We start from the raw sequence: 12,150 nt of genomic DNA on the forward strand, positions 1-12,150 counted from the left end.
AAACAACTCCAGCGGTGCCTTTGTAGGGCAGCACAGCCCCAACCCCACTCCTGCAACACCTCCCGCTCCGTAACTCCACTCTCCGCCTTTTCCCCGCCTCCCGCTCCGCTCCGCGCGGCTCCGCGCTCCGCGTTTCCCCGCGGGCCGCGCCGGCCCCGCCCCGCGGCTCCGGTTTCAGCCGCTGCTACAGGGACCCCCAAGATGGAAACGCAGGGGCTGCCCGCCGCGGAGGCGGCCCGGGCCCGGCCCGGCGCCCAACATGGCGGCCCCGCCGCGCCGCCCGCCGCCCCGCCGCCCGCCTGGCAACCGCCGCCCGCCGCCGCCTCCTCCTCAGCCTCCTCCTCCTCCTCCTCCTCGCCCGGCCTCTACGTCAGCTTCCCGGTGCTGCTGCTGGAGGAGAAGCCGGAGCCTGGCTCCAGCCCGCTGCCCGGCCCCTGCGCGCCGCCGGCGGGGCCGCAGCCGCCGCCGCCCGACAGCGACGGGCTGCTGCTCGTCTTCAACGTGGTGCGCGGCGCCGCCGAGGCCGGCCCGGGCTGTGGGGAAGCGGGGCGAGAGCACCAGCAGCAGGAGGAGGACGAGGGCGAGGCCCCCGCTTCTTCTTCGCCGCCTCCTCCTCCTCCACCACCACCACCTCCTCCTCCTCCGCAGCCTCCGTCCCCGGCGGCCCGTGAGGTGACGGAGGAGGATGATGATGAGGAGGAGGAAGGCTCCTTCTCGGGCACCATCACCATCAACAACCAGAGCCTGGTGGTGCGCATCGAGAACGGCGTCCTGACGCTGGGGCCCGGCGCCGAGCAGCAGGCCGCGGGCTCCGCGCTGCCTCCTCCTCCTCCTCCTCCACCACCTCCTGCGGCCGCCTCGTCAACCTCAACCTCAACCTCCTCCTCCGAGCCCCCGGGCGGGCCCCGGCCGCGCTCCCCGCCGGCTTTCCCATGCCCGGAGCCCCGCTGCGGCCAAGCCTTTCCCCGTAAGCAGCAGCTGCGGCTGCACCGCCTGACTGCTCACGGTGGTGGAGGAGGAGGAGGAGGAGAGGAGGAGGACGGCCGGGGGGCGGCGGTGGTGACGGCTGCCCGGCCTTTCAGCTGCCAGGTGCCGGGCTGCGCTTGGTCCTTCGCCACCGCCTACAAGCTGCGGCGCCACCTGCACTCGCACGACAAGCTGCGGCCCTTCGTCTGCTCCGCTCCCGGCTGCTCCAAGCGCTTCACCACCGTCTACAACCTGCGGGCCCACAGCCGCGCCCACGAGCAGGAGGCGGCGCACAAGTGCGAGGCGTGCGGGCAGCGCTTCCCCAGCGCCGCCCGCCTCGCCGCCCACCGCCGCCGCAGCCACCTGGAGCCCGAGCGGCCCTACCGCTGCGATTTCCCCGGTAAGGCAGCGCCGCGATCGTCCCCCGGCTTTTCGTGCCTTTCTTCACCCGCTGGGGTTGGCACCCGATAGGGATGGGGGCTCCCGGCCCCGCCCGCCGGTTGTTCTGCAGCCCCCGCTCGGTTTTGGGATCGCCCTCTGGGTCTCCAGCAGGCTCCTGTTCCCCCACCGCCTCGGTTATCTGGGAGCTTGGCATCTTCCTTACGGCTTTGGTAGCCTGAGATTGAAGCACAGGTCTGTGGCTGTGTGCCCTAGGCCGGGCTCTACATGTTCTCATCACTCACCTTGTCTAAGTAGCTATAATTAATGCAAATAACATAAAAAAACAGCACAATCATGTTTTTTTTTCTTTGTATCTGGATGTACTATCCAGGAAGACAATGAAGGTCACTAACTAAAACAAAACAAAGCAACACACCTTTCCTGAACTACTCCTGTATCAAGCTGATTCGCTGTCTCCCTTCTTTCCTCAGGCTGTGAGAGGACCTTCATCACAGTGAGCGCGTTATTCTCCCACAACCGAGCCCACTTTAGAGAGCAAGAACAGTTTTCCTGTTCCTTCCCTGGCTGTAACAAGCAGTATGACAAGGCCTGCCGACTGAAGATCCACATGAGGAGTCACACAGGTATTCATAGGGGCAACTTGCGCCTTGGGGAAGTAGAAGAGAAAGCGTCAACAGTGAATTTCAGTTTGCTGGAAAGACTGACAGTCTTGAGAAGAGGAAGAAAGATATGAGTTACTTAAAGGCAGTGAAAATGCTTGATTCTTGGGATTCTAGGAGTCCACGGGACATACTGCCCAAATCTGAGATAACAATTGACATGCAAGAGATACAGCTTTTGGCATGTGAGCTTGTTCATAAAAATTATCATAGCTCTATTCCCAAGTTCATAGACATTCAGATCACTGTGTAAATTCTAATCTTGTTCAAAATAAGATGCTAAAAATGATACTCAGAACATGTAAAACATCTGTACTAAGACTTGGAACAGCACAAAGATATATTTCAACACAAGCAAGCACTCCTGACTTGGAAGAACAACTGCTAGGCTGAAATCCAACATTTTAGTGTTTTTAAGACAATTTTGTGTACTTGCTACTGTCCTCTGTTTTCCTGGTTTCATGGCTTTACAGTATGTTTCAAGAAGTGTCCCTTTGTTAAGTGAAGGTTAATAGAAGTGGTGGAAAATAGAAGTACTTCATTATACTGTAATCAACATGTATTCACAGGTCATGGAAACAGGAAAAAATCCTCAGTCATGTTTCTGTTTTGAACGATGTCATCACTGTTTATTGAAGCAACTTCAAGATAGCTGTGGGTTATTTGGAAAGAGTATTTGGGAGAAAATTAGGAGAACACTGGGGAAGGTCTGGTCTTGGAAAACAAACAAGGCAGGATGGACCGTGATTGCTGAACGAAAAAAGAGCACAAAACCAGGAAAGACCATGTGTTTTGACAAGCACAAGATGGATTGATAACAATCCTTGCTCCCATGTACACGTGAGAAAAGGCAAAGTCCTTGTGTTAAACAACGTTCAGACTTTAGGAGAGGGAAGGTGGCATCGCTACTCAGAAATCATTTGCCTGAGGGGGTGGTCAAGTCTTCTTGTCTTAATCTGATTGAATTTAAGTAGCTTTTGAGATTTCTTGATAGCAGTGTGTAATTTGGTATTATATTATTAATGTAACCTTTCTTTGCTTAAGGTGAAAGACCTTTTATTTGCGACTTTGAAGGCTGTGGCTGGTCTTTCACCAGTATGTCCAAGCTGCTGAGACATAAAAGGTAGCCTTTTCCGATTATGCTCTTCTCAGTCACTTGCTGTTTATTATTTTTTCATTATTATTGCAGAAGTTAAGCAGCGGGTTTAATCTTGCCTTTGGTGGTTTCCTTCCTTTGTAGGAAACATGAAGATGACAGGAGATTTACGTGTCCAGTAGAAGGCTGTGGGAAGTCTTTCACAAGAGCAGAACACTTGAAAGGCCACAGCATAACCCACCTTGGTACAAAACCATTTGAGTGTCCAGTAGAAGGTATAGTTCAACTTTTGCATTAACTGATAATTGGTGTACATATAGCCTAAAGGTTGTGTGCTTTTCCCCAGACACAAGCTAGGTACAGGATCAGAGAAATTCAGAGTGAGTCTTCTAACACAGTTTGAAGAGGTAAAACAGAAGACAAGTAACTTAATTTAACTGAGTGATCATTTTCAAATGTATGGATTGCCAAGAAAACAGGGCTTGCTCTAGGTTAATTTTTTTTTCCTTTTATGCTAAAAAAAACTGCTTTACTCTGGAAAATCTTACTTCTGATGCTCAGTTTCTGCAGCTCAGATTGGTTCGTCAGAAGCTTGGTTCATCAAAAGCAGTGAAAAGTACCATCCAGCGCTTCCAAGGCTCCATTTGGCTGCTGTGATGTGATCTTGGGTGTTCAGTGGTTGCTCTGTGATAGGCTCTGCTGCTGGAAAGGCAGTGTGAGTGTTTTCTGTTGTGGTTTGTGGTCACATGGGAACCTAACTGACTCTCTGAGTTTCTTAGCACTACATCCATTGCTTCAGTAAGATTCCAGGAATGTGAATGTTTTGTGTCTGATCTTGAATATTCTTCCTCATAAAGTAAAACAGCTCCCCTTGGTGATTGTTTCTCCTTTTAATGTTTTTTTCCCAGCAGCCAGCATGAAGAGTTTTCACTTAAGATGATGCAGTAAGGAAGGGATGTACTTTACACTGAATGATTTAGCATTTCTTGTCGGAAATGAGATTGCTGAACTATTCTACCCACTGAGATATCCTCAGTGTAAAACAATAAAATGTATGTTTGGCTGTCTTCTGATTCCTCTGAACATATGTCCAGACACTGCAAAGCAACAAATAGAGTTCTGCAGAGCCATTTTGATTTGTTAAGACAGTAAAAAGAAACATCAAATTGAAGCTAGATGAATCTGTAAAGCTTTCTGTATCTTTTTGCAGGCTGTTGCGCAAAATTCTCAGCACGCAGTAGTCTGTATATTCACTCCAAAAAACATCTTCAGGATGTGGACTCATTAAAGACGCGTTGCCCTGTATCAAGCTGTAATAAATTGTTCACTTCCAAACACAGTATGAAGACACACATGGTCAAACAGCACAACTTCAGTCCAGGTAATGAATTTTTTTGAAACTGTGGCAAGGTGCAGTCGAACACCTAAAAGTTTCTAAAAGCTTCCTCCTTTGATCTTTAATATTCTTTCATCCCCGTTGTCTGATGAAAAGGGGCCCAAACCCTGCCCGGAAAGATGAGTTGCCTTTACTGTACTGTTGCTGTTTTATCTTCACTGTGTTCCCCTAGAGCAGATGACGGTATTGTCTGTTTGTGCACTTTCTTATCCATGTTTAAGAGCAGATGACAGTATTGTCTGTTTGTGCACTTTGTTATCCATGTTCTTGTATCCTAATAGCTCGTTCTCCTGGTAAGTCATAGCATTATCTTCTTTGTTTGTCCTAGCAATTAAAGATGTTTAAACTGTATTCTGCTGCAGATCTCCTAACTCAGCTTGAAGCAACCAGCTCCCTCACACCCAGCAGCGAACTTACTAGTCCGGGACAAAGTGATCTCAGCAACATAGACCTGGTGTCCCTGTTCTCCAACGTGTCAAGTAACAATTCTGGAATTGCAACAGATATGGCGTTAGTGAACTCTGGAATAGTCACGATAGATGTTGCTTCGGTGGGCTCAACTCTCGGAGGAAACCTGCCTGTCAGTAACAGTTCTTTAAGTCAAGCGGTTGATCCCTTGATACTGGTGGCCAGCAGTGACATGCCGCAGAGCCTGGACAGTTCTCTCTTGCTGGGAACCAGCACAACAGTTCTACAGCAAAGCACTTTAAATTTGGATGATGTACAGACTGTCAATGCAGAAGCCTTGGGTTCGCTAGCGTCTCTGTCAGTGAGGAATTCCAGTCAAGATGTGCACAGTTTGACATCCAGCAATAATTTAACAATTGACACAGCCACTTTGACTCCTTCTAGTAGCCTTGGTGGTACCAACGTGCCTGAGTTACTAACGCCAACTAAAATTGAACGGAATTTGCTTCCCAGCTCGGACGTTGTTGGTCAGCAAGAGGGCAGCAAAGTAGTGACTCAGTTTGTTTTCTCCAACCCTCCAGGAAGCTACAGTGCTCAGAAAGAAATGGATCTTAGCGCGGTCACTGGCAGCTCGTTTTTGGTATGCAGTAGCTATACTTGTTTGCCTTTAGATGAGTGAGACACCCTGAATTTATCCATTGCTACTTACACCTTATAGGCAGACTCTTTTCTTGGAGTTTGCAGGTGATGTGTTTCGACTTTTTATTTTGGATGAAGAATGTAAGATGTTATGTTGAATTGTGTGTTGTCAGAAGTACATTCAACATGGTGATAAGTTCTGTTAAGAACAATTGGAATTCTGGTGGTGAGAGTGGAGGGAAAACCTTTCAAAATAAGGGATTTAAAAAATAACCATCAATCTGAGGATGAAATGGGATGTACAAGAAAACCCAAGAACAAGATGATCTCATGTACATTACATGTACATTAGTTGCAGGGTAAGATTTAAGTTAGGAGAGTAACTGAAACATTTTAATCTCAGTCCTCATTCCCATAGCTGTTTCAAATAGTCATTCCCTTCTGCTTTCTTATGTTATTGGAAGCCTGTTTATTTACAGCATGAGGTATTCTTTCTATTGTGATGTTTACCATATTAAAATCTGAAAGCTTATAAATATGGAGCTAACTTCCTTTTGTGTTGAACTCCAGATATTAACTACATGCAGGTAAGTTACTGAAACCCTAATGTGAACAGCATGGGAAACTGGAATTCAGTGTTTGCAATATAAAAGATAACCATGACTGGGAATTCATTAGTCTGTTCTCATTGTCTTGGTTAGTTCTTGCATTCAAAACACTTTGCACCCTTTGCCCCCTCCTCCCCCCCCCCCTTTTTTTTTTTTTATCCCCTCAGGAGAGCAGTGGGTCTGCAAGAACAGACTACAGAGCCATTCAGCTAGCCAAGAAAAGAAAACAGAAAGGGAATGGGAGCAGCACAGGTGAGAAGATGCTCATTTTGTTAAATTTGTTAAACACAAGTATTTAGGGGTTTTGGCAGTGAAATGGGAGCAGATATCAGAGTACATTCTTAAATAACCCATCCATTTATTGGTAGTTAAAATAATTATGCCTGTGGTTTACCATCTGTTAGTAAGAAAATGACGTTCTGTGGAATATCAAATTCACAGTAAGTTTACAAAGAACTTTGCACCCTATGTTCTGTGATGTTTAAAAAGATGATCCTTCCGTCTCTTCATTTGCTTTTTATTTTTTCTTATTAAAACGAATATAAAAAAGTTAAGGTCGCTTTTGGTCTTACGTTGTGGGTTTTCATTTATTCTGTACAGACAATGAAAAGATCAGCTGGATTTCTCTTGCTTCTGTTTTTCGCTTGGTAACAATGTTTATGCAGTGTTAAGGAACTTATTTTTTCAGTTACCCAGAAATACTCAAACATCTCTGTTAGATTTTAGTCTTGTAAAGAGCAGGGTGAAATTTAGGTCATGCAGACATGGAAGTATGCAAACTTCATTGCTTCACTATGCTTTTTTTTTTTTTTCAGTTTAGAAAAATTGTGTACATGACTTCTCAGGAAATGAGTTGCAAAATTAAAAATAGAAAACAAAGTTCTAGTTCCTAATTCCTCACTATAACAAATGTGCTGGTATTTCTGTTCTACCAGAGGGGAGAGCCCTAAGCTTAGCAATTTGTGATGTGGTTTTAATGACATTCATGTAGAAAGATAACTGCTCAGTCAGCAGGTGGAGTTCATCAGCTGATTGCTGTCTGGCCTTTTTAGCTATCAGATGGTGCTTAATTATATTGCACTGTTCCAGGCATTTGCTGTGTAGTGCTAATTAGTGGTGCAGTTTAAATTAACTGCATAAAATTGAAAAATGCTAGCAAGAAACTTTGGCAAATTGCTTCTGGCTATCTAAATATTAAACCGTCTTTTTCAGGGGCTTCTGGCTCTGGTCAGAGGAAAAGCAAGGGTGGTAAAGTAAGCCCTACAAACTTTTCATCATCCAATACTGGCAGTCGACTGGGTGGCAACATTGTTCTGCCAAATGGGGGGCTGACAATAAGGGACCCTGCCACTGGAGCACAGTATGTGCAAATTCAGCTTCTACAGGTAAGAGCTGAGGAGGACAAACATGCTCGTCTCTGTTACTTGAGCTAGCACATTTACAGGCAAATCTGACTGACTGTGAACTCAGGTATGACTGCCCCTAGAGAAATACTCTCCTGGAAGTTTACATGAAATGTGGCTTTAGGGAGGTGTAGAAGTGCCTGAGAACAGCTGGTTCAGTCATGCAACAGCTGGGGCCAGAATCCCAATGCATTGCACAAGTGGATAAGATAATTTATTTGGTTTAGTGCTAACATTCAGTCCAGTCTGGACCATATAGGCACTGTAACTGTAGGGAGCATCCTATTCAACTTCTTAAGCTGAACTTTTTCCTCTTTGAAAAAGGAAAGTCTTTCCCTTTGACGACCCACCTCCACTCCTGTCCTTACCTTCCACCAAAATTCTTGCATTGCTCTCTATTTGTCACATATACAAGGTAAATAAAACTGACATGAAAAGTTTTCTGCAAAATGAAGTTTTAGCTTAAACTAGCGTTCCTCTAAACTACTGAAATAAGGTTTGAATTTATTTTTTTTTTTTTAAATACTTAATAATCCATGTGGGCTGGTTGGTGGAGCGTGTTGGGCAGTACATTTTTGGTATGGGTGGATATCTGCGTATTATCCAGAGGGAAGGTAAGTTCCACTTAAGATTTGGTATGGAGGAAGTTATGGACAGAGTTCTTCCTCTCTGTCTTTATAGGTTTGGATTTAAGTGGTAGTTAGCTTTCTTCATATCTTGGTGGGTCTAGGCTTTATACTAGTACAGAGTAGTTGCTTTATCAGATCTTTTAAGACTCTAAGGTTGATTGAAATTTGCTGTATTGTGCTGAGATGCTTCAGAGTCTTGTAATTGCATCATGTTTCTGCCTTCACAGGATGATCCCTCAGGAGAGGGAGATTTACCCTTTCAACTGAGCTCTCAGTCCTCCTCATCACATTCTCAGCTTACAGTGGATTTACCTGTTCACATACTTCAGGTAGAGCATGGCTAAGCTGCCGGGTTTTATTGGCTTGCTTGAAAGTGAATATAGCTTACTGTGAACCCTGATGTTCTGCCTAATGGAAATACCTCGTTTTCCATTAGGCGTTCAGAACTGCACTGCGAGTTTTATCTTGTGTATGTTACCAACCTGTGATGCATCATAGCCACTTGTTTTTCTTCCTCTGCTACTGAGCAATGAATAACTAAACGTTACTAATTTATTAGTGCCTTATTCTTGTTTTCCTGATCCCATTCTACAGATATTAAGTAGGTCAAGAAAGAGGATCAGAATTGATATTCTTAACGGTAACAGGCTACATGAAGGGTGGGAAGTGGGCAATAAAATCGTGGTCCTAGACGTTAAAGAGGTGTCTATATGAGAATGGCTGTTAAAGTCTGCTCAGTTCTGCAATCCATGGTTTCACTGCTTGTTAACTACTGAGTGTCAGTGGAAATTCAGTTGTTCAAATGCAGAAAGTTTCATATGGCTCAGTGTCTTGCTGCTAGCATGAATATTTTGTTATCTGCTGTTCTGGTAAGCTGCTTGTCAGTGAATATGAGCAGTTGAGAACCAAGCAGCAATGAGTGATTAATGGATATACATACACCAGATTTTCTATTTGACCATGTGGAGCTATGGTTTTGTTAAACTCTGCCATGCAGTATTCTTACCAAGTGTGTGTGTGTCTTGGATAGAAAATAATTTTTTGTATTTGGGAGAAGCACCTTACTATGATAAATGTAGAAGTGCAGGAGTACTAGGATCATTGGCTGTGGTAGAGAGTTAACAGAGGGAAAGCAAATAGTCAGTGATTTTAAATTTTATCTCCCTTAGTAATATTTGTGTGAAATTTTCCAAAGAAAAAATGGAGTGGCACTCTCTGAGTGGGTCCCTGAAGTAGGAGAACTTTGGGTTTCCTCTAAACAGTTAAAAGCGTTTCTCTGATCTTGGATAAATGTCAAGGTAGTCTTAGTGAGAAGCATTAAGAGCATCTTGAGCACCACTGAACTCTTCATGCTATCTGTTTGCTTTAACAGGAGCCACACAATTCCACTGAAGATGATGCAGGTTCTGATAACTCTCAGTTCACTGGAAGCACAATAAACTTACAGGATCTGGAGTGACCGTTATTAAGAACTATTACTTGAAAACAAATTGGGCAATCATGTCTCAACAAAGTGAGATAACCGTGTGGGTCTTTTTCCAAGGAAAATATGAAAACTAGGAGTACTGGACTATGGGTTGCACTCTTTACAATTTGCTAAAGACAGTTACAGCTGAAAGATTTTCTTAAAAAAAAAAAAAAAATGTAAATCCTACTTGATGTGCCTGTGTAGTATAACCTGTCTGCCTAATGGTCACAGAGACCGAGGCAGGCTGCTGTACAGTGTTGTTTCAGGGAGAAGTACTGTATTAAACTTCAAACTGAGGTAATATTTACTGTTTTCACAGGAAAGCAAGTATTCTACAGCTAACAAGTACAAATTTATAAACCTCTGCCTATGACAGTTCAAGCTTCCCTTCCATTGGTCTCCTGCTGAAACCAGTGGCATTGAGAAATTAAAAGCTAAAATTTGCAAGTATTTCACATGTGCACACACACAGATTGTTTTGGCCCTTGTGTTTTGGCAGAAAACTGGAATAAATTGTCACATGTAACAAAGTTAATGTCCTACACCATGAAAATGAAAGCTCTAAAGTCTTTGTTTTAGCAAGCTAGATTCTAAATGTTAACTTAGCTGTGAATCAGTTTGTAGCTCATGTTGAGTTTCTCCCTTTCCTTGCTCCTGCATCCCAAATTATCTGCTGAATTCTTCCAGCAAAACTTGAAAAAAGAACTGCAATAGAACTGTACTCACTGTAAGTGATTAGCTAAAACTCCAACAGTGTCTGAGAGAGGTTAGTTTTATCTTTGTGTTCCCTTTTTTTGGGAGAGATGTTGACCGTCACATAAATTTTAAGCACCTTGATTATATCTCATCTATGAACTGCTGCCAAGTTAGCTGTAAACTGGCCACTACCTTTTTTTTTTTTTTTTTTAATTTTTCCCTTTTTTTTTTTTTTTTTTTATGGAACACTGTTAACACTTTTTTGTTATTGATATCACAGAGTATCACATGCATGTGGAGCTTCCGTCTGGTTTACAGAATATGCAGTTGTTAGAATATGTTGGGAGGGGAAAAGAATTGTTACTAGACTTGTCCCGTTGAAAAGCTGCAGTTTCTGCCGGGGGGTGGGGGGAAGAGTTTGTATGTACTGTACTTCCCTGGATTGGATTGCAGACAGTTAAGTAAGTTTAGGGTTGTATAGGGGGGAAAACCACCATTTGGTTACATTTTAAGGTGGCAATTTAAATGTTTCTTATGGTAATGTACTGAATGCCTATAAAATTATGTATAGGAATTTGATAAAAGGGTGTATGTACTGTTTTTTATTCTCAATGAGGTGTGTGTATGCACGTATGTGTATATTTTTTATGAAATAAGATATGTCATGCAGAAGAACGTTGTGATCTTTCTAATCTTGCACATATTTATTTATTTTACAGTTTTACTGATGTTGAATTCACACGAGGTCATTCAGAAATGCTTTTACTTCCTGTGCCTTTTGAACTATGTATGTGTCCAGAACAATACTTTTTTTTTCTGGTTGATGGGAGGGGGCGGGGGGGAGTTTACAGGTTACATTTAACTTCAGGTCCTGGTCTGTAGGCAGTATTTTATCTTCTGGTTTAACCAGTCTTTATTTTTTCTATCTTTTGCTTAACTATCTTGAGCATTGAGGTCTCTCTGTTCCTCTCATCCTGAGTTTACAGCATATGTCCAGGGAATATCATAACCCTCTCAGGTGGGGTTTCGAAACCACGCTAATTGGTAGGGGATATACTTGATGGCTGTGACCACAGCATAGAATCCACTCCTGAGAGGTAGAAGGGTTGAGGAGGAATCATGCTGAAGGGACTACTGGTGTTTTTCCTAGTGGTCACCGTGCTCTCTCTGGAAGCTGAAACTCCTCAAGCTCCCATTGCCTGTGTTAATCTGTTTTCAAGGACCATACCAGTTCTTAATCTAATAAAATGGCCAAGGAACACACCATCTTTTTATGGGACTTGCAACTGAATCTTTATACTTCTGAAAATGTACCTCATTCAGCTTTGTAAATGAATGTAAAGCGCTAACCTCTGGGGGCCGAAAATTGGATCACTTGGCTTGAAGTCCATTGCTGGCAATGGATACCCGAAGAACTGCTGGTGCAAAAGGGTTAATAAAGCTTTTTTTTTTATGGTCAGTTTGTCACTGGGTGGTGTTCTTTGTATGGATGCATCTGACATAAAGCTAACGGTCAATAGCTTGGTTTCTGTATAGCTTTTTTCCTTTGCTCAAGTTATTGATATATAACAAAACCCATCCTTTAGGCTAAGGGATAGCCTCTGTTTTTATAGTCATTCACCAGGTTTGTGACTTTAATAGATGTCTGGTAAGTGCCTGACTTAGTTCTACCATAACAAAAAAATCGTTATTGTGATAAATCTCACTAGTCAGCTTTGTAGGAATAAAGCTTTCTGCTTCAAGAACTGAATGAGAAAAACATTGTTGCCTGCAATGAAAT

At 43.8% G+C, this 12,150-nt stretch overlaps 1 protein-coding gene across 1 annotated transcript; it reads left to right on the forward strand.

Annotated features, from left to right (window-relative positions):
• The first annotated feature begins 195 nt into the window (after positions 1-195).
• Positions 196-11,177, forward strand: ZXDC (ZXD family zinc finger C). The gene is made up of 10 exons (XM_082768612.1): positions 196-1,366; positions 1,839-1,991; positions 3,072-3,150; positions 3,268-3,398; positions 4,334-4,504; positions 4,882-5,567; positions 6,342-6,426; positions 7,387-7,559; positions 8,434-8,535; positions 9,579-11,177. Exons 1-10 carry the CDS (start codon positions 202-204, stop codon positions 9,663-9,665), a joined length of 2,832 nt encoding a protein of 943 aa, XP_082624738.1. The 5' UTR covers positions 196-201; the 3' UTR covers positions 9,666-11,177.
• Positions 11,178-12,150: the final 973 nt, after the last annotated feature.

This window comes from Aythya marila, assembly GCF_965140915.1.
Source record: "Aythya marila genome assembly, chromosome: 10".
Lineage (NCBI taxonomy): Eukaryota > Metazoa > Chordata > Aves > Anseriformes > Anatidae > Aythya > Aythya marila.